Consider the following 22,457-nt stretch of genomic DNA (forward strand, 5'->3'; position numbering starts at 1 on the left):
ATTTCCATGACCAAATAAGTGTGAAATCTCAGTGTATACATGAAAATTGTGAGAAAATGGCAACTCAATACCAACAACAATGAGAATACCAAAGCATACAGTGTTTCCCCCACCATTCAATTCGGTCTCAAGATGTTATAATTATACAATTATCCACTATGGATGAGTATTGTTTGGGGTTTTCCTGATACCAGTGCTAAAACGATACTTATAAAACATACCGGTGCCTAAACAATGCCTAAAACAATACTCGTTTTCCATTATTTTACTTCAAATTATGGACAATACATGAACTGTTAACAGTTTACAGTAGACATACAGTCTCTGTAAGAGCCGGAAGTGTATGTATTACTTCATTGGAATTTTGGGAATATTAATCATTTAATTTATGGTCATTGTGCAGGAACTAAAGATATGTAACTTGTATTGAACGCATTTATGTTGGATTGACGCTCCTTGTGTGTCTCCATGTATTGATGTCGTGATTGCAGTAGGTGCAACACAGAAGAGCTGCATTAGGCACAAGAGCATATCGTTTATCTGGCGTGTGACAGAATGTAGTAATTGTATATCATGTTGACACATTGCAGCATAAAATAAACACAAAACAAAACAAAAAGAATCAAATGGTCTTCATAAAGGAGGAAAATTAAGTCACGTGTCAGCAGCTTAATACGGCTCAATGACAAAGAACACCGAAGCAACGCCGCCATGCCCTCTGTTTACAACTTGGAACTGCTGCTAGCAGACGGGCTGTGCACGTCGGAAAATGTTGGTGTCGCGTACAGCGCCGGTGGCCGAAGAGAGAGACGTGCTGCTCTGCATGGTGGCTTCGCTAGCAGTCAGATTGAGCACTCTTGAATACAGCGTATTCGCCGGTCACACTCTTCATTCGACCCCTCCTTTTCCCACCCTACAAGTCCCTACTGCCCTTTATTGGGGAGGGAGACACGCACACACACCCACACCCACAGAGATTAAGCTCAGCTGAGCCCCCCCACCCGACGTAGGCCCGGGGAGTCATCCGGCTCAACCCCCTCCACCTGCTGGAACAAAACGGCCCCCAGCCTTCTGTTCAACGCATCAGTCTGCAAAGTAAAGGGAAGAGAGAAGTTAGGTCCGTGAAGAAGTTCCCCACAGAGAGCCTGCTTTATTTTCTCAAACACCCACTGGCACTGCTCCGTCCACTGGACCAGATCTGATGCACCTTTCCGGGTCAGGTCGGTCAAGGGGCTGGCCAGCTCCGCGAAGGTCCGGATGAACCGTCTGTAGCCGCCTCACTTATCGCAGTCTTGTCCACCTGAGGGCGCTCCTGCCCACCACCCAAGTGGTACCCCAAATACCGTACCTCTCTCCGTCCAACAGCACACTTCCCTGGATTGGCAGTGAACCCAGCCTGCCTCAGGGACTCCAGCACCGCGCCCACCCGGTGCACATGCTCTGCCCAGGTGGTGCTGTGAATGATGACATCATCCAGGTAGTGGCAGCATACGCAGAGTGCGGACGCAGCACCCGGTCCATGAGGCGATGAAATGTGGGTGGGACACCGACGAGGTCCGAACAAGCCGAAGGGAAGCGTGGTGAAAGTGGAGAACGCCGTTTTTTCCTTGGACTCTGGTGACAGAGGAATCTGCCAGTAGCACTTCCACGGTCGTAAAGAAAGATGCAGTGCCCAGTCGGTCCAGGAATTTGTCGACCTGGGGCATTGGGTAGGCATCAAAACGCGTCACATCATTCACCCTACAATAGTCCACGCATTATTCTTGACCACCAGAACAATGGGGCTACACCATCACTGTGGGACTCTTCTATTACCCCCCATCTCCAGCATAGCAGCCAATTCCCACTTTTCTTTGTGCTCAGGTAGCCAATAGGGCCGTGAATGCACCGTCACGCCCGGAGGAGTCTCGATCTGGTGTGCGATGAGGTTTGCGTGACCTGGCAGAAGGGAGAAAACGTCAGTAAATTGTTGTTGCAACACGGCAATGTCTGCCCTCTGGTCACGGAGAGATGGTCTTCATAAAGGAGCGAGGCCGGATTAGCCGATTTTGGGACCTCAGGCCCCAGTTCCTCTCTCTCAGATACTGCAGACGCCAGAGAAACAGGCTCCACCTCCCTCCATGCTTTCAAGAGGTGGAGGTGGTATATCTGTGTATCTCCGCCCCTCCCAAAACGCACCACCTCATAGGTGACATCCCCAACCCGCCGTGTGACCATAAAGGGCCCTTGCCACTGGAACTCGAGTGATTGAGATAGGCGCCACGAGGCACCCGGTGCAGTAAACGCAAACGATTCCCGAGAAGCTGGGGGGAGCCCTTGGGAGAGTTTTCTTTTCTTTGTGAGAGAGAGGGGCCCTTAAGTGTTAAAAAAAAAAAAAATGAATAGAAGTGTTTCCGGTGGTGAATAGCCAAGGTGAACAGCCTCTGGCTTGTAAAATCAAGGTAAGTAAGGGAAGTTGGCAAATCCTTAACCGGCTTGGCAGGTCGGGTTGGGGGAGCAGTCGCTCCTTCACCCCACCATCGGAAGCACGGCCTATTATTATTATTATTGAGGGTCGGGGCCTCCTTTAAAGGCAAAGGCCACTACTGCGACAGTGACTAGGAATGACAATCAGGAATCAGGAAACATTTAATGCCATAATGTGTCAGACATACAAGGAATTTGACTTGGCGGTTGGTGCATAACAGCAGACAGTACGACAATGGATGACAAGACAACAGTGCAAGAGGAATAAAATAAATTATATAATGCTATGGTTTAGTAATATAAGGCTATGGGTTAGTTTAAAAATAAAGGAATAAAAGTTAAAGTTTAAAATATTTTAAAATAAAGTGCACCAGGGAACAGAAAGCGACAAATGAAAGTGACAAGTGAAAGTGACGTGTGCAGTGTGAAAGAAAGTGACCGGTGGGATGTCAGAGTCAGTCAGTGGTGGACCGGGCTCTGTTGCTGAGCCCGACTGCCGACGGGAAAAAACTGTTCGTGTGGCGGGTGGTCTTAGACCTGATGGACCTCAGCCTCCTGCCAGATGGAAGGGACACAATCAGTTTCTGTCCGGGATGAGAGGGGTCGGCTACGATCTTTTTATCGTTTTAGCTCGCTTCAGGGACCTAGAAGCCAACAAGTCCTGGAGGGACTGCAGATTGCAGCCGATCACCCTCTCTGCAGAACGGATGACACGCTGCAGCCTGCCCTTGTCCTTGGCTGTGGCTGCAGCGTACCAGACGGTGATGAAGGAGCAGAGGATGGACTCGATGATGGCCGTGTAAAAGTGCACCATCATCGTCTTTGGCAGGTTGAATTTATTCAGCTGCCTCAGGAAGAACAACCTCTGCTGAGGGAAATTCTTATACAACCTTTGACCTCAGCCTTTAATTTTCTCAGAAACTGTACAGTAATATAGCACCTCAGGAACATTGCACGGCTCAAACCCTCCCTCTCCTCTGCCACCACCGGAATTCTCATCCATGACCTCATAACCTCCAGACTAGACTACTGCAACAGCATCCTCTACAGTTCTCCAAACGAAATCCTCAATAAACTTCAATATATTCCGAACTCTGCCGCTCGACTGCTCACATCCACCCGCCACTATGAACACATACGAACAGACCCCGGTCCTATGCAACCTCCCCTGGCTCCAGGTAAAATACAGGACTTCTAAGTAAGTTTGGTAAATCTCTAGTCTGGTTTAAAGAAGGTTCAAAGTTTGGGAAATGAGGAATATCCCCAGACAATCCCATTGATACAATATAGAAAACCCTACAAGCAACTATAAATGTATGCCTTTCACTCATTCCTCAACTATAGATCACTTCTCGGGTGTTTTTTGGGGAGCCAGGTCTCTGGTTCAATAAGATGCAGATGGACGGGGACAAGACGACCATCTTCCACGATATTGATGGTTCAGTCAGCGAGTACCCCGGAGTCTTCCTGGTTAAAGAGGACAACTGGTTGCTCCGTCACCCTGACTGCATTGACGTGCCTGACTGGAAGGCTGCTATCTGCACCGGCCGCTATGCACAGGTGAGACAGTGGGCGACAAACTTTGGGCGCTTTCATCCTCAAAAATCTGCCTTCACAAGCACCGATCTACTGCTTGCCAGTGCCACCTTTTGTCATTAGATTATCACAAATTCCGTGTCCCAAGCATAGTTCTTTTCAAACATGATTGGACATATAGTGCATCATATAGTAGATACAAAAATGCGAAATTTTTTCTCGGATCATGGTAGTTTCAAATGTTTTATATTTAACAGTTTAAGAAACAGTACCAAGACACAGAACAATTTCAGCAAACAAAAGTCAGATTATAAAATGTTGATTTTACATAGCATTGCTTATTTTCTGACTGATAAATACTTATTTTTTTCTAAAAACATTTTTAAAACGACAATTTCCTATGTAGCCAAACTTTACTGAACCATCTGAGCTGCAAAAACAATATAAGACCACTGTTTATGGTACACTCCTATGAGACGATTCGCTAAAATCATGTATCAAGCATGTTGGCACGCTTTTTATTGCACATTAGTGCATGTGAGCATGCCCCACTTGTTGGCTCACAGCTGATACGCCGCCCAGACCAACAACCTGGTCATAGAAGTGTATCACTCACCCTGCCAGTGTTCACACTCTTAGCATTGTTTGCCTTCGCTATGTTGAGAGCCATTGATAGGTAAGTGATACTCCCAATCTGTATTCATCACGATTAAATTGAACACATTTAGTTAAATATTATTACTGGGTGCAACTTTTAAAAACAAATTGTTCAAATTGAATCTATGCTCCAGATCTATGTCCAGACACGTAACCCCGCCAACCTTATCATGCACATGGTGAGGGATGAGTACCCTGATCGGCCCTTAACGCTGGAGGGCGCACTGGGGAAGAAGAAACACTACCAACAGTTTCAGCCAGTGATCACACTGGCCAAAAGCTACACTATCCACTGGGATCAGGCAACACCTGCTGAGGTCACCATCTGGCTCATCAACTTCAACAAGTCAGTGATAACACAAACAGCACCTGTGCCGGCACTCACACACTCATGGCAGACACCAGCCTCACATGAAGCAGATAAGAAATAAGAAAGAAATATTAGATTAGAAATAACATGGTATGATGACTTTACAATTTAATAATAATAATAATACCCATTTTTATACCAATAATACAAATTTTTATACCAATAACAATACCAATTTAGTTTTTCAAATATCACAATTTTCACAATGCTGTAGAGAACAGATCAATTGAGGAACACAATTGGATTCGTCAAATTTTGGCAGTTATGAGGCTGGCGCATGCTTCTGCGTTGTTACGCAGTCCTGTCGACGCACACCTATTTATGGTTCTAAAAGGCTTGCGTGTGTTGCAGAGCAAATCACCTCCAGAACAACAGGTGGAGTAACGTTTTTTGTCGAAGATGACCTAGAGAGTGACGTCTTTGTGTGTGGAAGTCGTTGGTTTGTTGTTTATTTATCATAGACTTTATTGCCCCGTGCATCGCCACTTCTGCTTTTCATCGCGAACACATTTATCCCGTATTTTCCTCCACAACTTTGTTCCCCTCGACCAGCAAACCGACGTTTGCGGCGATCTCCCTCCATGAATCAGAGGTCATCCGCGCGTCCTTATAGTCCACCAATGACGGGTTGTAGAAGTGGTCATATTTACGCATTTCTTCCGACAAAAGCTCTTCAATCTGATCTTCGTTTTAATAATATTCTAATATATGCTATGAAAACGGAAATGTGAGACCCCGTAAAGGCTGTAGTTAGAAGACCAATCGCAGCCTTGCGGGCAGCAGGAGGCTTACGTTGAAACAGTGTTAATTTTGGCAGCTATTTTTTATTTAGTCTTAGTCTTTAGACAAAAATGGATATTAGTTTTAGTCACATTTAGTCATTTTTTTCCTTCTTAGTTTTAGTCGACAAAAACTAGACTAAAATGTAATTAGCTTTAGTCTAGTTTTAGTCACATTTAATAGCCATATTAAACTCCTTTTATGTGGCCCAGGGACCCCCTGTGTTGTGTCTACAACTGCATAATAGTCTAGCTTGCAGTACTTGGTTGTCCATTAGAAGTCCCTCCTAGGACAGGGGGTCGGCAGACTTTTTGACTCGCGGGCCACAATGGGTTGTAAAGTGTGACAGAGGAGGCGGGCCAAGAACAAATGGTTGAAGTGTTTGCGTGAGCTAATATAAATGACATGTGAAAAATCATTAAATGAAAGGATTTGGATTTTAACAAATAGCAAAGCATTTATTTGCATAAGGCAATTTAGCAAATTGGCAAGTGTGTAAAGTCAACTTCATGAGGACCAGGGATCTAAACGCAACACTTTGTTGTCTTTGGCTGTTTACTTGCAATGCTTTCAACATGGCCACCGGAAACTTCATGGTCCTTTATTGTTTCCACTGTGAAATTGCTTGTCCCAACAAAAGACCCCTTAACGTCCTACTATCTTTGCAATAGATTATTTTCTTGGCTGCAAAATAAACCAGCCATTCTAAACTGGACCCCCACTTTTCATTCAACAGTCTTTTCTTTCTCTTTGTGTCTTTGTTTATTTTTTGGTTTCACGGCCAGTTCTTCTCTCTTGTGTCCTGCGGGTTTTCCTCCACCTGCTCTGTGCCGCCACGTCCTTCACCTGCACTACGCAGTTCTATCAAAAGGATCCACCTGTCACGTGTGTGCGCGCCTCTATGTTGCTTAGTAACGAACGTACGGTGGCCGAGAAGGTTTAACACCGTCTTCTCACGATGTGGCGTGTGAACTATAGTTGAAATGCGTGAGGCTTCAGAACCTGCAATGAGTTTATTATGTTAGACATGTTTGGAGAAGCGTGTAACGGGCCTTCTCATCCACCGAGGAAACGTTGCCTCCCATCGCCAGAGAACAGAGCAGAAGGTCCGCATGGATCTCTGCTGGCCGACAGCCTGTTTAACGGGTCTTCATGTTTCTCTGAAGCACCGCGGCTTCAGCCTGCTAACAGTCAGCTAAACCGAGACAGCTGAGCTAAACTAAGGAAGCCACATTCAAACTCGCCGAAGCGTAAAATAGTCATTACGGTCCGTAGTCGGTGCACAAGAACCACCGCTGCACAGATGTGAGCGAGCGTTCTGTGTTCGTGGATGACGTCATCATGACGCGTTAATATCCGCCATACTTTGCATGTCTGTTGTCTGTTGTCTGCGTGCAAATTTAGGAGGGAAAAAGTATTGTGACTTTGTCAACCACCAACATTTTCGTCTCGTCTCGTTAACGAAAGTTAGAATAGATTTAGTCATAGTTTTTATTTTTTAAGATCGTTTTCGTCACGTCTTCGTCCCGTCTTAGTCATGGAAAAAAGGTTCGTTAACGAAAAATTTCCGTCTTAGTTTTCGTTGACGAAATTAACACTGCGTCGAAAGCGACCCCTGTGAGTACGCTTCATTCATCGTGGTCGATGTTTACATTCCTCCGCATGCCAACGTGCAGGGCGCACAGCAACGCTCGCCGACCAGATACTGTGTGTGGAACGGACAAAACTGGACTTATTATTTAACAGTTTGTTAACAAAGGAAACTTCACCCAAATACAAACAATTAGTTAAATGCTCCACCAGAGAGGAGAACACTCTGCTACCCCATTATAAGCAGGGCCTATCACGCCGTCCCTCATGCTGCACTGCGACACTCTGACCACGCTTTAATCCATCTGATTTCTGCATACAGGCAGAAATGAAAACTCTGTAAGCCTGTTGCCCATAAATAAAAGCAGTGGACCAGTGAGGCTGCCCGTACAGTCCAGACACACCGCTCCAGACAGATTGGTTAGCAAAGAACTGGTGTTGGAGCCTCTCTGTACACACGTTTTGTGTCTCTGACCGTTTTTCCAAACCTGTGTTTTGATTCTTCATACAGCACAATGTAATACAGCTGTCTTCAACAGCTAATGTATGCTCTCACATATGCTGCATACTCATCCACTTTGATTTCCTGACTACAGGCTTACAGATTTTTCATTTCTGCCTGTATGCAGTGTCCCAGTGCAGCATGAGGGACGGCGTGGTAGGCCCCGCTTATAGTGGAGTAGCCGTGGCAGAGTGTTCTCTCTGGTGAAGCATTTAACTGTCTGTGTTTGGGGAGTTCATGGTTGAGGTTTCCTTTGTTAAAGTCCTAAAGGACGATAACTAAGGAGTCTGCATTGGTCTGTGGACACACAGTATCTGATCGGCGAGCGTTCACTGTGCGTCCTGCGAGTTGGCATGCAGGGCCATCTAACACATACCAGTATCAAATTAAGAGAACAATAGGGGATTCCAGATTAAGAGAACGCTACTGTAGAATCACTTACACGTTGTTGCACCAGCTGTTGTTGATACATGTAACGTATTCCTCCACCTTTCGTGTTGCCAGAGAGCTCGGTAAAGCGGTCCGCTCCGGCCAGTTTCTTTCTCCGCTTCACTGCATGCATAAGGTGATTGCACATTTCACCAAAATGTCCAGTAATCGGTAAGTAAGTAAGTCCGCAGTTTCCTGGATGTCCAAGAGCTCATCTCTGGTGAAAGAGCTCAGTGAATCACAGTAGAAAAAAATTATTAAACACAAACAACTCAACACAAAACAATGCGGACCGAGGCAGCCATCCGCGCACGGCGCCATCTTCGTAGTCATTTCGACTGCACAAAATGTCCTATACATCCAAATGAGAGTATGTAAGTAAGAATATGGTACCAAAATGTAAATATTTTTTCAATACTTTTCTGAAGCTATCCACCAGGTTTTGAAAAAAACGTGATCAAAATTGGAAGCCCGGTTGGGGTTATTCTGCACAAATAGATTTATTTGTCAGATCACAAGTCAAGTATCAGGGCTGCGTTTGAAAGGCAGGAGCACTTCTGGCAACACACAGGTCGGAGAAACAACTGACTAACATCAGGAAGAATGTTATGTTTTATATTTCTCGTTAGATATAAAAGAAAAGATTTCTATTGGCCCTAACCTGGTGTCGAGGAGGAGCAGGTCCTCTCACCTCTCAGGATGAAAAATGTAAAGAAATTCAGTCCCCTTGGTAACAGGAGTGTAAGCCAGAGAACACCCATTAGACAAGATCCAATCACATACAATGTGTGGTCTCCTAACATTAATGTAAACATAATGAACAAATCGTGAGTGTTGTATGTTGATTAATTTGTCTCTAGCGCTCATCCTTATCAGACCTGTGTCTGCCTGGTTGGTACTTTCGGCTTTTCCCTCTGACTTTGCACTTCTCAAGACAGTGACTCTCTGAATGAGAACTATGAAAGCGCTTTTGATTATCAGTTTTCAGTCTCCACCATCGCAGAAACGGTCTGAAAAACTCATAAGCATAATCAGTGATAATTAGTGATATGCTAATTTTAAGGATTACATGAAGTACGGTTGAGTTTAATTTAAACTGTTAAAAGGTTGTTGAATACCCAAATGGCACAGTTTTCTAATCTATGTGTTAGAAAAATTACTCAAAACAGGACATTTAATGTTTGCAAACAGGAGACAGAGTTGACACACATACAAGTCATGCGCCAAGCATACTCAAAGGTCTTCTTTTCCAGCCAATGATCTCATTGTACAAGGGCCGTCATGTTCTTTGTCTGATCATCATGAGACACCGAGCGGCCTTCTGGACACCGGACTTAGACGTCACACAGATTTCATATCCTGAGTGGTTATCTTATCTCAGCTGACATGTCATACACCCAACTTATTGGACAAACGATACAGACTTCTTGCATTGATATGTTTTTTCCATTTCTCTAAAACATTGTAAAGCAGTAGAAAGCCACGTACACATGCCAGACTCCCTTTAAAAACTAAAAAGCTGCAGCTCCTCAGACTAAAAAAACTAAATCCATGAATAACAAACAAATATTCATCAAAGTTGTTGACATTTCTGTCTTTCCCATAATTCACAATATTATTCAGCGCAATTCAGAATCATGCGAAAATCACCTGATTAGATGAAGGTAGAAGTAAATGAGTGTGTGTGCTGAGGTGAAAGCAGCACTGTATTCTGGGTGTTTCAGAAATGATTGGATCAACGTGGGCCTCTGCTACCCACAAGGCACCATCTTCACTGTCATCTCGGACATCCACAATCGCTTGACCAAGCAGACCCGCAAGACTAGCGTTTTCATGAGTACATCGCAGATGGAGAAGATCAACCACCTGGCGAGAGGATACTACTACTGGGAGGAAGACACTGGGTCAGACACACTTACTTAAAAAGCCTGCCTCATCTCACAAGCACCCTTCACTTCCAACACTATTATCACCCCTAACCAAACAACAGTTAGTGTAAAAGCATATTATATATCACCATAGAACAATGAACAACAATCTGACATGTTTATTTAGATTAACAAAAGCACAAGAAATGGTGGAACAAGCTCTCTGATGACACCAGGACCGCAGAGAGCCTTCACATCTTCCGCCACAAACTAAAGACACACCTCTTCAGACTCTACCTCGACTAAAAGACTTAAATTGTACTTGTAACGCCACTTATCTATAGCAAATTGTAAATTGGCTTATTTGAGGAAATTTCACTTTCCTGTTTCGTGCTCTTCTGAGTTTGTATCCCTATGGTTGAATGCACTTATTGTAAGTCACTTTGGATAAAAGCGTCAGTTAAATTACATGTAATGTAATTTGGAGGTAGATTCCTTAGCAATCAGGAACACAGAGAGCCCTTAACTAAAAACAATTAAAGCATGAAGTGGCTGTGTAAACCATGATTGTCTTCCTATGGGCAGTTTGGCTAATCATTTTACCTTTACCTGTGTAATGGCTGCCTGTGCCTGATTGGCTGCAGTGTGCAGGTTTCTCATTGAATAACCTCATGAACTTCATTTCAAATATTAATATTACTGATAGGAAGGATAGCTACAAACCCAGGTTCTACTCTTGAACTATGTTGTGTTTTTGTGTGATCATCATAGATTGTGGGAGATGACCGAAACTAATGCTAATGCTAATTAGCGATCCTTGCTTACTATAGGGTTTCAACAGGATCACAACTGCTTTAAACTGTGTACAATATTATTATTTTTAACCCAGTGACAGTATGTGTGTGCGTGGGGGGGGGGGGGGGGGTGGGGGTCGCCCTCGTACTCCATTGTTATTATGCTGAAGTCTTCACCAGACTAAACACACAGTGTGGGCTCACAGGATTTCATGGATTCAAGCCAAGGCAACAAACCACACGTTTTACACACACAACGACATAACCCCACACATCTATGCTCAGATTGTCTCTCCAGGTCAACACCCTTACAGGTTTGTGTGACACAGTCCAGCTTTCAACCTATGCACAGCAGGTCCATTACAATTTAGTCACAGCAAACATGGGCCATGTTTTCAATATAAAAGCATTTGTGTAGATATCTTATTAATTTAAATTAAATGAATAAAGGCTTTTACTTTTACTCTTACTTTTTTCGGCAGCTGTCGCCACTAAGAATAACCACAGGTTTGATGGATCTGACTATATATAATGGAATGTTTACCAATGTTATGTAAAATATATAGTAATATTGTTATCTTTGGACAAATGTAGCGTCTAACTCTCTAACTAACAGGAAGGGGTACCACAGTTCTGCTTGCTTAGCTGTTATTGTAGCACAGAAAGGGGACAGAAAGGGGCAGAATTAAGCATGGGTCGAAGCCAAGGTGTTTTTCCTTTTGTGAATGCCATGCATTTCGTTAAGAAATGGAACTAAAAGGTGAGCAGATTGAAAAAGTCCCATATGATCTGAGTACAGTAACCTGTTGTATGTTTATAATGTATAAAGTTCTACTGTGTATTGCAGGCTGCTCTTCTTGAAGGTCAAAGCCCATAATGACAAGGAACAGTTTGCCTTCTGCTCTGTCAAGGGTTGTGAGAGGGTAAAAATCACAGCCATCGTCCCTAAAGGCAGTCTACCTAGAAACTGCATGTCCAAGGCTTACCCCAAACACGCTGAGCTGCCCGTTGTGGATGTACCGATGCCCAGAAAGAGGCCGAATGCCAGGCTGGTGAGAAAAGGGAAAGGGGGAAGTTAATTTTATTTAAATATTTTCAAACAAAGAATTGTGCGCTGCATATGTGTATGTACATGTAGTTGTGGTGAAACTGAACTGAGAGAATTTTGAACACATTAACCGGGCTCTCAACTTTTCAAGAAACCTTGGAGTTACATTTTGTCCGGTGTGGACCCTGCGGCCGACGGGGAGATAGTAACCAACGGACCGGCTTCCGATTTTTTTTCCCATGACAAATTTGATGTGTGGCGGGAGTGCGTGACTCAAGACCGAAATGAGTGACTGTCAAGTGCAATGTGTGACACTTAAGAGCCCTGCATTAACCAATTGACTAATAGTAATAATCTTAGATGGACAGCTACCCTGAATAATCTATACCGTAGGTTCAGGTTGGTAGACCATCGCTGCAAAGGAAGGCTAACTTCAGGCCACACTCAGGCTATAAATACTGAGGCTAAACTCAGGCCACATTCAGGCTATAAGCAGGCAACCAGAGAGAAAGGGAGAGAAAGCGATGGAGAGGTAGAGAGAGAGGAAGATAGCGAGAAGCGCAGCATCAGAAAGACAGTGAAAAAGAAACAATGCGGCATAGAACAAATGGTTTAGAAAAACTTCCTATTTTTTGCACTGTTCCCTACTTCAATTTTAATATTTAAAGTAAATTTGCTTGAAATATGTTTACAAAATGTAATAAAACTGTGGACATCGTCCCCATATCCTCAAAAGTTTGCGAACGACTGGGCTATACTCAAGCTCCACCAAGGCCACACTCATGTCGTCGTGGCGCAGGGGGTAGAGCGGGTGCGCTCGTCCCCATATCCTCAAAAGTTTGCGAACGACTGGGCTATACTCAAGCTCCACCAAGGCCACACTCATGTCGTCGTGCCGCAGGGGGTAGAGCGGGTGCGCAACCGTAAGGTTGGTGGTTCAAGTCCTGGCTGCCCCATGTTTAAGTCGAAGTGTCCCTGAGCAAGACACCTAACCCCTAATTGCTCCCCTGGGCAAAATGTTAAAAAAAAGCCATGGGTTTAAAGTGTAATGTAAGTCGCTTTGAATAAAAATGACCTGTAATGTAATGTGAACTCAGGCTAAACTCAGGCTACCTTTGGGCTAAACTCTGGTTGCACTAGGCTTGTCCTTCAATCAAATTTGATCCTGTACATAAATACCATATAACCGAAAATATATAAATTCATCAGACTGAACATACTGCAACACACCTGTACATAATAAAGGATGGTGTTTCACGTCCCTCACGACACAGTATTGATGCTAGCTAAAACAGACATTATTAGGTAGCTACAATGGACAATAAAACATATCACTAACTTAATGAAAACATGGCAGACAACTTAGATCCATAAAATAAAGCTAGCCACACCATAAATGAATATTTAAAGTAATTTAATTCAAAATTGTCCATTGACATTCATAAACACGTTGCCTCATGGCAAAGCCTCAAATGCGTAGAGGACTACCAACTACTTTTCCATCTTTTGGTCCGTGTAGGTACCGGTTTGTAGCAGCAGGTGGCATAGTTTTAGGGCGATTTAAACCGAAGCATCTTAACTATGTTACACATGCCTGTCATCAGTGCATGAATGTGTGTGGGTTGGAAGACTAGAAAAGCGCTTTTCAAGTACAGCTAATTAATCATTGATCATTCCACTCAGGGTAAACTAAGGCTATAGTCAAGCTACTATCAGGATTTATTCAGGCTATACTAAATGCATGCATATATTTTTTTAACCGGCAAATATGACAAAGACAACTAATCAATTGAAATTATTTTACCGTTTTGTAAGCAATGATTCTCAAGGTCAAAAAGGTCTCAATACAATATCTATGCTGATTGCTTGAATTATTTTAGGTTATCTGAAGGATGGCCGTTTTACATATTCATATACATCTGAATACATTGAATAGATGGTATCATTAGGCAAGATGTGTTTTTTGGTTCTCTATATCTGAATACATCTTTTGCTCATGCTGGCACTCCATATTTCTTTGGAAACATGCCTCTTTTTAGACTTTGTATACATTTTTATTTCTGCTTATTTTAATTTCCACAAAGCATAGCTGTTATTAACATTACATGTCTCTTTTATTAAAGTACATTTTGCTATGGTTATTTGTATAGCTTTATGATTTTACTTGTGATGAGAAATCTTACTTAAAACTGTGTATTAATTTCAATTGATATTCTTGTTTCCTCTCAGCACTCACCAGAACACTTCTTGGAGGTCAAACTGGAGTCCTATAACTCACAATTTTTCCACATCAAAGAGGACTTTGCCTTTACTGAGGTAAATTACACTTTATTCAACCTTAAAAAACAGAAAATCTGCTTAAAGTGGTTAAATGTTACACCTAAAGGACCGTTGTGTACATGATATTTGGCCCCTGCATTAAATCCACCCTATATATTTCATCAACTTTTTTGTTTGTTTTGAGCACACTTTAAAAAGCAAACGCCTGCTGCTTTTGACAGTTAAATAATGCAAACCTGTCCTCATTTCCAAATCATTTCCAAATCATCAAAAACAGTGCTTATTGTATACTGGCACTGCACTGAAGCAGCCTTTAGTATCTAACCTAATTTTTTAATAATATTTGAAGACTAGAGGGTGCTGCAGTTAATCGTTGAAAATCTGCAGTTTTAGTCAATTTCACTGTTTTTATCATTTTTTTGATTTGTTAAAGAACAACCTCATCTTTGCCTTTCAAAATTGCATAAATCATGAAAAAATATTAAACTATGTGAGCGTGGTGCTTTTGCAATATAACACAATTTGTGGTGGTTTTAACTTTGCCATAAATTCTCTAATCTGCGCCACATTTGTGTAATGACATCTTACCTTACATGTTTTTTTATTTCCGATCCTGCTCCTGTGCAATTTAATCAGATATTGCTCAAATGTTGTCAGAAAAGACCGCAGACCTTGATAATGTTAAAGATAATGTTTGCAGTGTCATTCCCAGCGTCGCTATCTTTGTCCAACATTGGCCGGTGCCCTGGCGTGCGCAGAGTAGAGAGGAGCCATCCATCGCTGCTCGCAGCTTTGATTATGAATTGTATCGGTTTAATCGTCAGTGGAGAACTAGATAACACAATCTCTTGAGGCCATAGTTAAGGTCTCTATCTCTTCAGTAAAAGTGGATCACAAAAGCCAAGGTTGATTGCAGAAAAGTTGCTGTCTCCATCGTCATCAATAGACATAACTTATATTGGTCCTGTTTCGGACTGAGCACTAGAAACTAGAGGTACACTAATATATGAAAATGTCTTGAATCTGAAATGAGGACTAATGAACACAGACAATCAGACACACACACACACACACACACACAGTTGTTTATCATAAAGCATAATTCTCTATACAACGTTAAGAGATTAACCTTTGGATTTGGTCAGAAAACAAAACATAAATACATCCGTTTCTTATTTATTGATGTTTGTTATTTGGTAGACCTGTTCATAACTCTGACATCTATGAGCCTGCTATACCGAGTAAGTGACAGCCTTTTAACATTTCACAGATCACAGAACCACTTCATTTAAAGCATACTGCCTATACGAGATGATTTGATTAGACAATGTTGTTAGACAAAGCTGTTTGCTTAAGTTGTGAGACTATGCTGTTGGAGGATGTTGACAGCATCCTCTTAAGGTACCTTGCAGTACATATTCATTGTTCATGCAGTATGAGAACAGTGAGAGCAAATACTAAAAGACAGAAGTTAGCTAATCAAATAAATCTTTAATGTGTGTGCATCACTGAGCCTCCTTCCTATGTCTGTAGTGTGTGACAGATATAGAAGTTGAGTGGTTTCTTCAGCCTCGTTTGACTAAACTGTTGGAAGAAACAAATAAAGACAAAAATATTTGTTGTTTTGCATCCACACTAGTGGTTGTTAACGCTAAATTGATATTGTGATGTTTCCCTCCAAAAATAATTCTCCTGTCTGTGTTTGTTATTCATCTTTCTGCATTTTTGGAGTCAATCCGCAAAAAGCCCATGATTCTATAGACAATTAACAACAAAGAAACCTTTGTTTTAATCTGGCAAAAAAGTGTTCTCCTTTGTTGAAATAGCAGGTCTTTTTTCCAGAGGTTGTATCAGCAATTTAGTGTTTTATATGTTTAAAGTATTTTTAAAAATCTACAAATTGCTAAGAGATATATTTTATACTTATTTATTGTACATACACAGCTGATCAAAATCTCCAAGGGCCATCCCTATGTTGTAATTTGTCATTACCGTCCTGCATGTAAGAAACAAATATAGCTCTATTTAAAAATTTGTAGCAGTCACCGGTACTATATCTGTGTGAGACGCACAGGGCTTTCAACTAACTACGGGGAACAGCTCTTCATGTCCTGTTCATGACATTTATTTATACATCTTTGTTGCGGAAGACAAACTTAGCTTAGCTAACAAACATGGTTAATTTAACCTACATCAAATGACTGAATGAAAGTGTCAGGACTTCACTTCAGATTTGGCTTGCATCAGTAAGAATTTCAACATATTCTATTTTTTTAAGTTTCTTTTAAAAGTGTATTTTTGCTGACATTTTAGGTATGACCTTAAAGGTATGTGTTATTTCAGTTCAGCTAAATCATTGTATCAGTGCGGTCAGTTCATAGATGGCAGAACAATATGGTGATTAACTATGTTTTGACAGGTGAACGACAGGAAGTTGTACCAACCAGCCGATGGGTTGCAGCTAACAGTTATTGACGGACATACTGGGAAGGTCTTAGAGAGCCAAGGATTCAGGAACTCCGTCTTACAGGGAATTCCAACACAGATAGACAACTACGTCAGTGGACTGAGAGACGGGTAAAAGCTCCTCCATTACTAGACTAAAAGAACTGTCTGTTTAAGTTTCTTCCATTGTTTTCTTGTTTCTGCCAAAGAAACTGAAATAAATTGCCACAAGGTAATTTTTCATTCTCTCAATCTCTAGTTCAATCGTCCTCATCACGTCTAAGGGTCGTTTGTTTACCAGAGGAACCTGGATTAAAGTCTTGGAAAGACTTGGAGCAGACAAAAGCATAAAATTAAAAGGTAACCACTCTGTCTTTTGAAATTTTAACCTTCATTTGTGACGTTTACATTCAATTTGTTTATTTAGTCTATTTATTTATTCTATTTATAGTTTCAAAATGGTATCTCTTATAAAAAGTATAGTATTGTTTTAATATAAATTGAATCATATTCCAGTTCAAATCTAAAGAATTCCAGATGTACTATAGATAGATGTACCTTCATCCTTCGCTCATAAACGGCCTAACAGGAGAAAAAAAAAAATTAATAAAACCATAATAACTAATATCTAATAACACACAAACTACAATTCTAACACTAATCATTACCACACATGTTATTATTTCTACCGCTAGGCTTGCTTCTCTGCTTCCAACAGTAGACAGATGGACAGGTCGCTAGGTTGACAGATAAGTAGGCCGTTAGACAGTCGGACGGGTTGAGAAGTAGACGGCCAGGTAGCCCATGCACTTTGACATAGATGCATCCTTCACATTCATATGTCAAAGCAGACCGCTTTGCTCTAAAATAACTTGGTTTTCCAAAAATAAAATGATATATACAGGCAGTGCAGTTTTTAACAGTATGGGCTTTATTTTAAAGTATGTATGACATCCTTAAAGAATAACAGCGAGGGAAGCAGGCCCTCGTGTGATGTGTCAGATGTATTTGTGAGGCATGGTATTGCTGATAAACAGGCTGGTTCTCTGTTGATGTTTCTGACTTAAATATAATTTGACCATCTGCAGATAAGCTGACATTTGTTGGCTTCAAGGGCTCCTTCCACCCAGACTGGATACGTATGGAGGTAGATTCCAACCATGCTAAGATTCATCAGGTACTGCCTGTCCCTGTGGTCCGCAAGATGAAGCTATGAAAGTAGGCTGAGTGGTGAGGACAGCGATGAGAGTATGAAGCCCCCGGACTGTGACAAATGCTGCCAATACCCCGCCCCCTCCCAAAAAAAAGAATAAACAGACACACATGCACATATGCACTGCCACCAGCGCAGTTGCTACAAGCCATTGACATGGATCAGTGTTTTTTTTTCTAGATTTGGCAATGAGAAACATTTATGTGATTTTCTGTATTGAAAATGGGAAAACCTCTCCCTAGTACTGCCTCATTAGGGTTCTCGCATCAGTCGATCGCAATACCAGTGCCAGTAGATCACCTGCCATTGATTAAAAAATCACTTCACGTCACCCATGCGCAGTCGAACGCGGGAGCTAACGGAAAACTAATGCTAGTTACAGATCAGTAATTCCTGACTAACGAACGCATGTAATTTCATTTAAAAGCAATCCTGGCTGACTCCAATCAGTGCAAGTCATCGAGTAAGGTAGGTAGGTTGTGACGGTTCCCTCCTTCTGACAGATGACAGGCTCGTTGTTTTTATACCGACTCGTTTTGTGTTGACGGCATGCAGTGCTGTGGTTCCATTTGGTTACCGCTATTACTCATTCACCCGACTGGGCGTCTCAATTTGGGTATAAAGAAATGTTTCTATAGCGCTCCCTATATTAATTAATCATTAATCCAGTTTTTTCCCGATGCCTGATTGGCTTGAAATGTGTACACTGGTACACTTGGTTATGCTCTACAAAAAAAGTCAACCATGGCAATAAAATGTGCCTACTTTGATTTTCCGCTATTTTGAACTTTTACCCAGTCCTTCTCAACGCCCATTCCGACACTCACAAAAACTTTCTGTGGATAATTATTAATATTTCATTCTTTTTAGAAGATATGGAACAAAAAAACTTCTCAAGAGGTGTGGCTTAATATGTCAAGACTCGTTACTTTCAAATGATCTGGCCTGCCCTCACCAAATTTGTAACATCTGTATATATTGCACCCCTAAACCTATCCTAATTTTTTAATAATATTTGAAGACTAGAGGGTGCTGCAGTTAATCGTTGAAAATCTGCAGTTTTAGTCAATTTCACTGTTTTTATAATTTTTTTGATTTGTTAAAGAACAACCTCATCTTTGCCTTTCAAAATTGCATAAATCATGAAAAAATATTAAACTATGTGAGCGTGGTGCTTTTGCAATATAACACAATTTGTGGTGGTTTTAACTTTGCCATAAATTCTCTAATCTGCGCCACATTTGTGTAATGACATCTTACCTTACATGTTTTTTTATTTCCGATCCTGCTCCTGTGCAATTTAATCAGATATTGCTCAAATGTTGTCAGAAAAGACCGCAGACCTTGATAATGTTAAAGATAATGTTTGCAGTGTCATTCCCAGCGTCGCTATCTTTGTCCAACATTGGCCGGTGCCCTGGCATGCGCAGAGTAGAGAGGAGCCATCCATCGCTGCTCGCAGCTTTGATTATGAATTGTATCGGTTTAATCGTCAGTGGAGAACTAGATAACACAATCTCTTGAGGCCATAGTTAAGGTCTCTATCTCTTCAGTAAAAGTGGATCACAAAAGCCAAGGTTGATTGCAGAAAAGTTGCTGTCTCCATCGTCATCAATAGACATAACTTATATTGGTCCTGTTTCGGACTGAGCACTAGAAACTAGAGGTACACTAATATATGAAAATGTCTTGAATCTGAAATGAGGACTAATGAACACAGACAATCAGACACACACACACACACACACACAGTTGTTTATCATAAAGCATAATTCTCTATACAACGTTAAGAGATTAACCTTTGGATTTGGTCAGAAAACAAAACATAAATACATCCGTTTCTTATTTATTGATGTTTGTTATTTGGTAGACCTGTTCATAACTCTGACATCTATGAGCCTGCTATACCGAGTAAGTGACAGCCTTTTAACATTTCACAGATCACAGAACCACTTCATTTAAAGCATACTGCCTATACGAGATGATTTGATTAGACAATGTTGTTAGACAAAGCTGTTTGCTTAAGTTGTGAGACTATGCTGTTGGAGGATGTTGACAGCATCCTCTTAAGGTACCTTGCAGTACATATTCATTGTTCATGCAGTATGAGAACAGTGAGAGCAAATACTAAAAGACAGAAGTTAGCTAATCAAATAAATCTTTAATGTGTGTGCATCACTGAGCCTCCTTCCTATATCTGTAGTGTGTGACAGATATAGAAGTTGAGTGGTTTCTTCAGCCTCGTTTGACTAAACTGTTGGAAGAAACAAATAAAGACAAAAATATTTGTTGTTTTGCATCCACACCAGTGGTTGTTAACGCTAAATTGATATTGTGATGTTTCCCTCCAAAAATAATTCTCCTGTCTGTGTTTGTTATTCATCTTTCTGCATTTTTGGAGTCAATCCGCAAAAAGCCCATGATTCTATAGACAATTAACAACAAAGAAACCTTTGTTTTAATCTGGCAAAAAAGTGTTCTCCTTTGTTGAAATAGCAGGTCTTTTTTCCAGAGGTTGTATCAGCAATTTAGTGTTTTATATGTTTAAAGTATTTTTAAAAATCTACAAATTGCTAAGAGATATATTTTATACTTATTTATTGTACATACACAGCTGATCAAAATCTCCAAGGGCCATCCCTATGTTGTAATTTGTCATTACCGTCCTGCATGTAAGAAACAAATATAGCTCTATTTAAAAATTTGTAGCAGTCACCGGTACTGCACATATGCAATTGACTCTAGGCGGGTTGTTTTAAATGCATGTAGCTTATATGTGGATTGGACCTGAAGTATTGAAGCTCCATGATTTCTTTGAAGACTTTTGTACAGAAATAAATAATGACCAATTTGTGTGACTTGTGACTGAACAACTCATCATTTTCAATCGTTTAACAATAAAACACAAAACATATAATGAATGTGTTTTATGATGACCAAGGTTGACAACTTTGGGGCCGCGGACGGAACGGGCGACAGGGTGAGGTGGACGCGCACTCTTCTGCTGGTGGGAGCATTTTCACCCGAGTGTCCGCACGTGTCTGTTGCACTTGTGTAGGGGTGGAACTAACTGCCGACGCATACTGGGAATTGGGGGAAAGCGATGTGTGATTGGAAGGTTATTATTCTCAGCACCATGTGGAGTTGTTTCACAGATCAGCTTGACCATAAACCACCTACTCACTGCTGATCAGCTAGTCTCTTCTATCCATTATACAATAAGGTATGTGTGGTGGCAGGGTGTGGTTAGCTCAGCTGCAGAGGGGAGAGAGTGGGGGAGTAGTGCATGGAACGGTGCCGGTAAGTAGTTGAGCACAGGTAATCACAATCCGAACTGATTGTCTCCCCTTGATAAGCAGTGAGCAGGACTGACAGAGCTGATCGACCAGCCACTCGGGCACGGCCGGAACGAGGAGGAGGAGGCGGTGATCTGGAGAATAGACAGACCTGTGCTGCAAAATAATAAACAAACTGGCAAAGCAGAAGTACCGTGTGTCCATGTCTCTGTCCAAGAACCCGAGGGGTAACTCTATCCCGCCTACAGTATGTTTTTTGCAACTGTAAATCTCAAGGTTCAGAACTATTACTAGTTGTGGTATATTGGATCGAGCACTCTGTGCTCGATTGTGTTTGACTATCATTACGACGGAGTTCTGTGATTGTTTGTTCATGCCTGACGGTTGTGTGATTTGGGCGCCAGTAAATTACCTAACTTGTACTGCATCCTCGTCTCCGTGCATTTGTATCGATTTAGATAACCCACGCATAGTATATGACTATAACAGTGATTATACATGTAGCATAAAGCCACAACATGGTGTCAGAAGACTGAGTCACGGAATAATTCGAGGACGGTATTTTAAAAGTTAGCTAAAAAAAAAAGAAAAAAGTGCTAGCACGTGAGAACATGGAGCAGTTCAAGCCGCCACCACCATTGATACTTACCGGGAATATAGCTGAAAACTGGAGAAGATGGGAACAACGTTTCCAGCTGTATATGACCGCTTCAGGTGCGTTGGATAAGGAAGAGACAGTTAAAATAGCCATTCTGCTCCATACTGTCGGCGAGGAGGCGCTAGAAGTGTATAACACGCTCACCATCATCCCAGAAGGAGATGAAGAAACAATGGAGGAAGTTCTCCAAGCCTTCACAGACTAGTGCAGCCCTCGAAAGAACGTGGTTTTCGAATGCCATCAATTCTGGTCACACGTGATGTCAGCAGGAATATCGGTGGACAGATTCGTCACAGAGCTACGCCTGAAGAGCAAAGACTATGAGTTTGGCCAAAATGAGGACGACATGATTAGGGATAAATTAGTGTTTAGCATAAACGATATTCGTCTGAAGGAGAGACTGTTGTGTGATACTGCGCTCACTTTGCGCGGAGCCACGTGCAGATCAGCAGAGCTCGCTAAGTCACAAATACAAGCGATGCAGACGTCACAGGTTGTCCAAGACACCTCAGTAGATGCTTTAAG

General features: G+C 41.8%; 1 protein-coding gene across 1 annotated transcript in view; it reads left to right on the forward strand.

Annotated features, from left to right (window-relative positions):
• Nucleotides 1-20,836, forward strand: part of cemip (cell migration inducing hyaluronidase 1) — a 130,551-nt gene extending 109,715 nt beyond the window's left edge. Inside the window, 8 exon segments of the mRNA XM_040204675.2 lie at nt 3,811-4,026; nt 4,794-5,005; nt 10,055-10,234; nt 11,840-12,044; nt 14,270-14,356; nt 16,740-16,897; nt 17,025-17,125; nt 17,854-20,836. Coding sequence (XP_040060609.2) covers nt 3,811-4,026; nt 4,794-5,005; nt 10,055-10,234; nt 11,840-12,044; nt 14,270-14,356; nt 16,740-16,897; nt 17,025-17,125; nt 17,854-17,981 — 1,287 coding nt within the window. The 3' untranslated portion in view covers nt 17,982-20,836.
• Nucleotides 20,837-22,457: the final 1,621 nt, after the last annotated feature.

This window comes from Gasterosteus aculeatus, chromosome 12, assembly GCF_964276395.1.
Source record: "Gasterosteus aculeatus chromosome 12, fGasAcu3.hap1.1, whole genome shotgun sequence".
Taxonomy (NCBI): Eukaryota; Metazoa; Chordata; class Actinopteri; order Perciformes; family Gasterosteidae; genus Gasterosteus; species Gasterosteus aculeatus.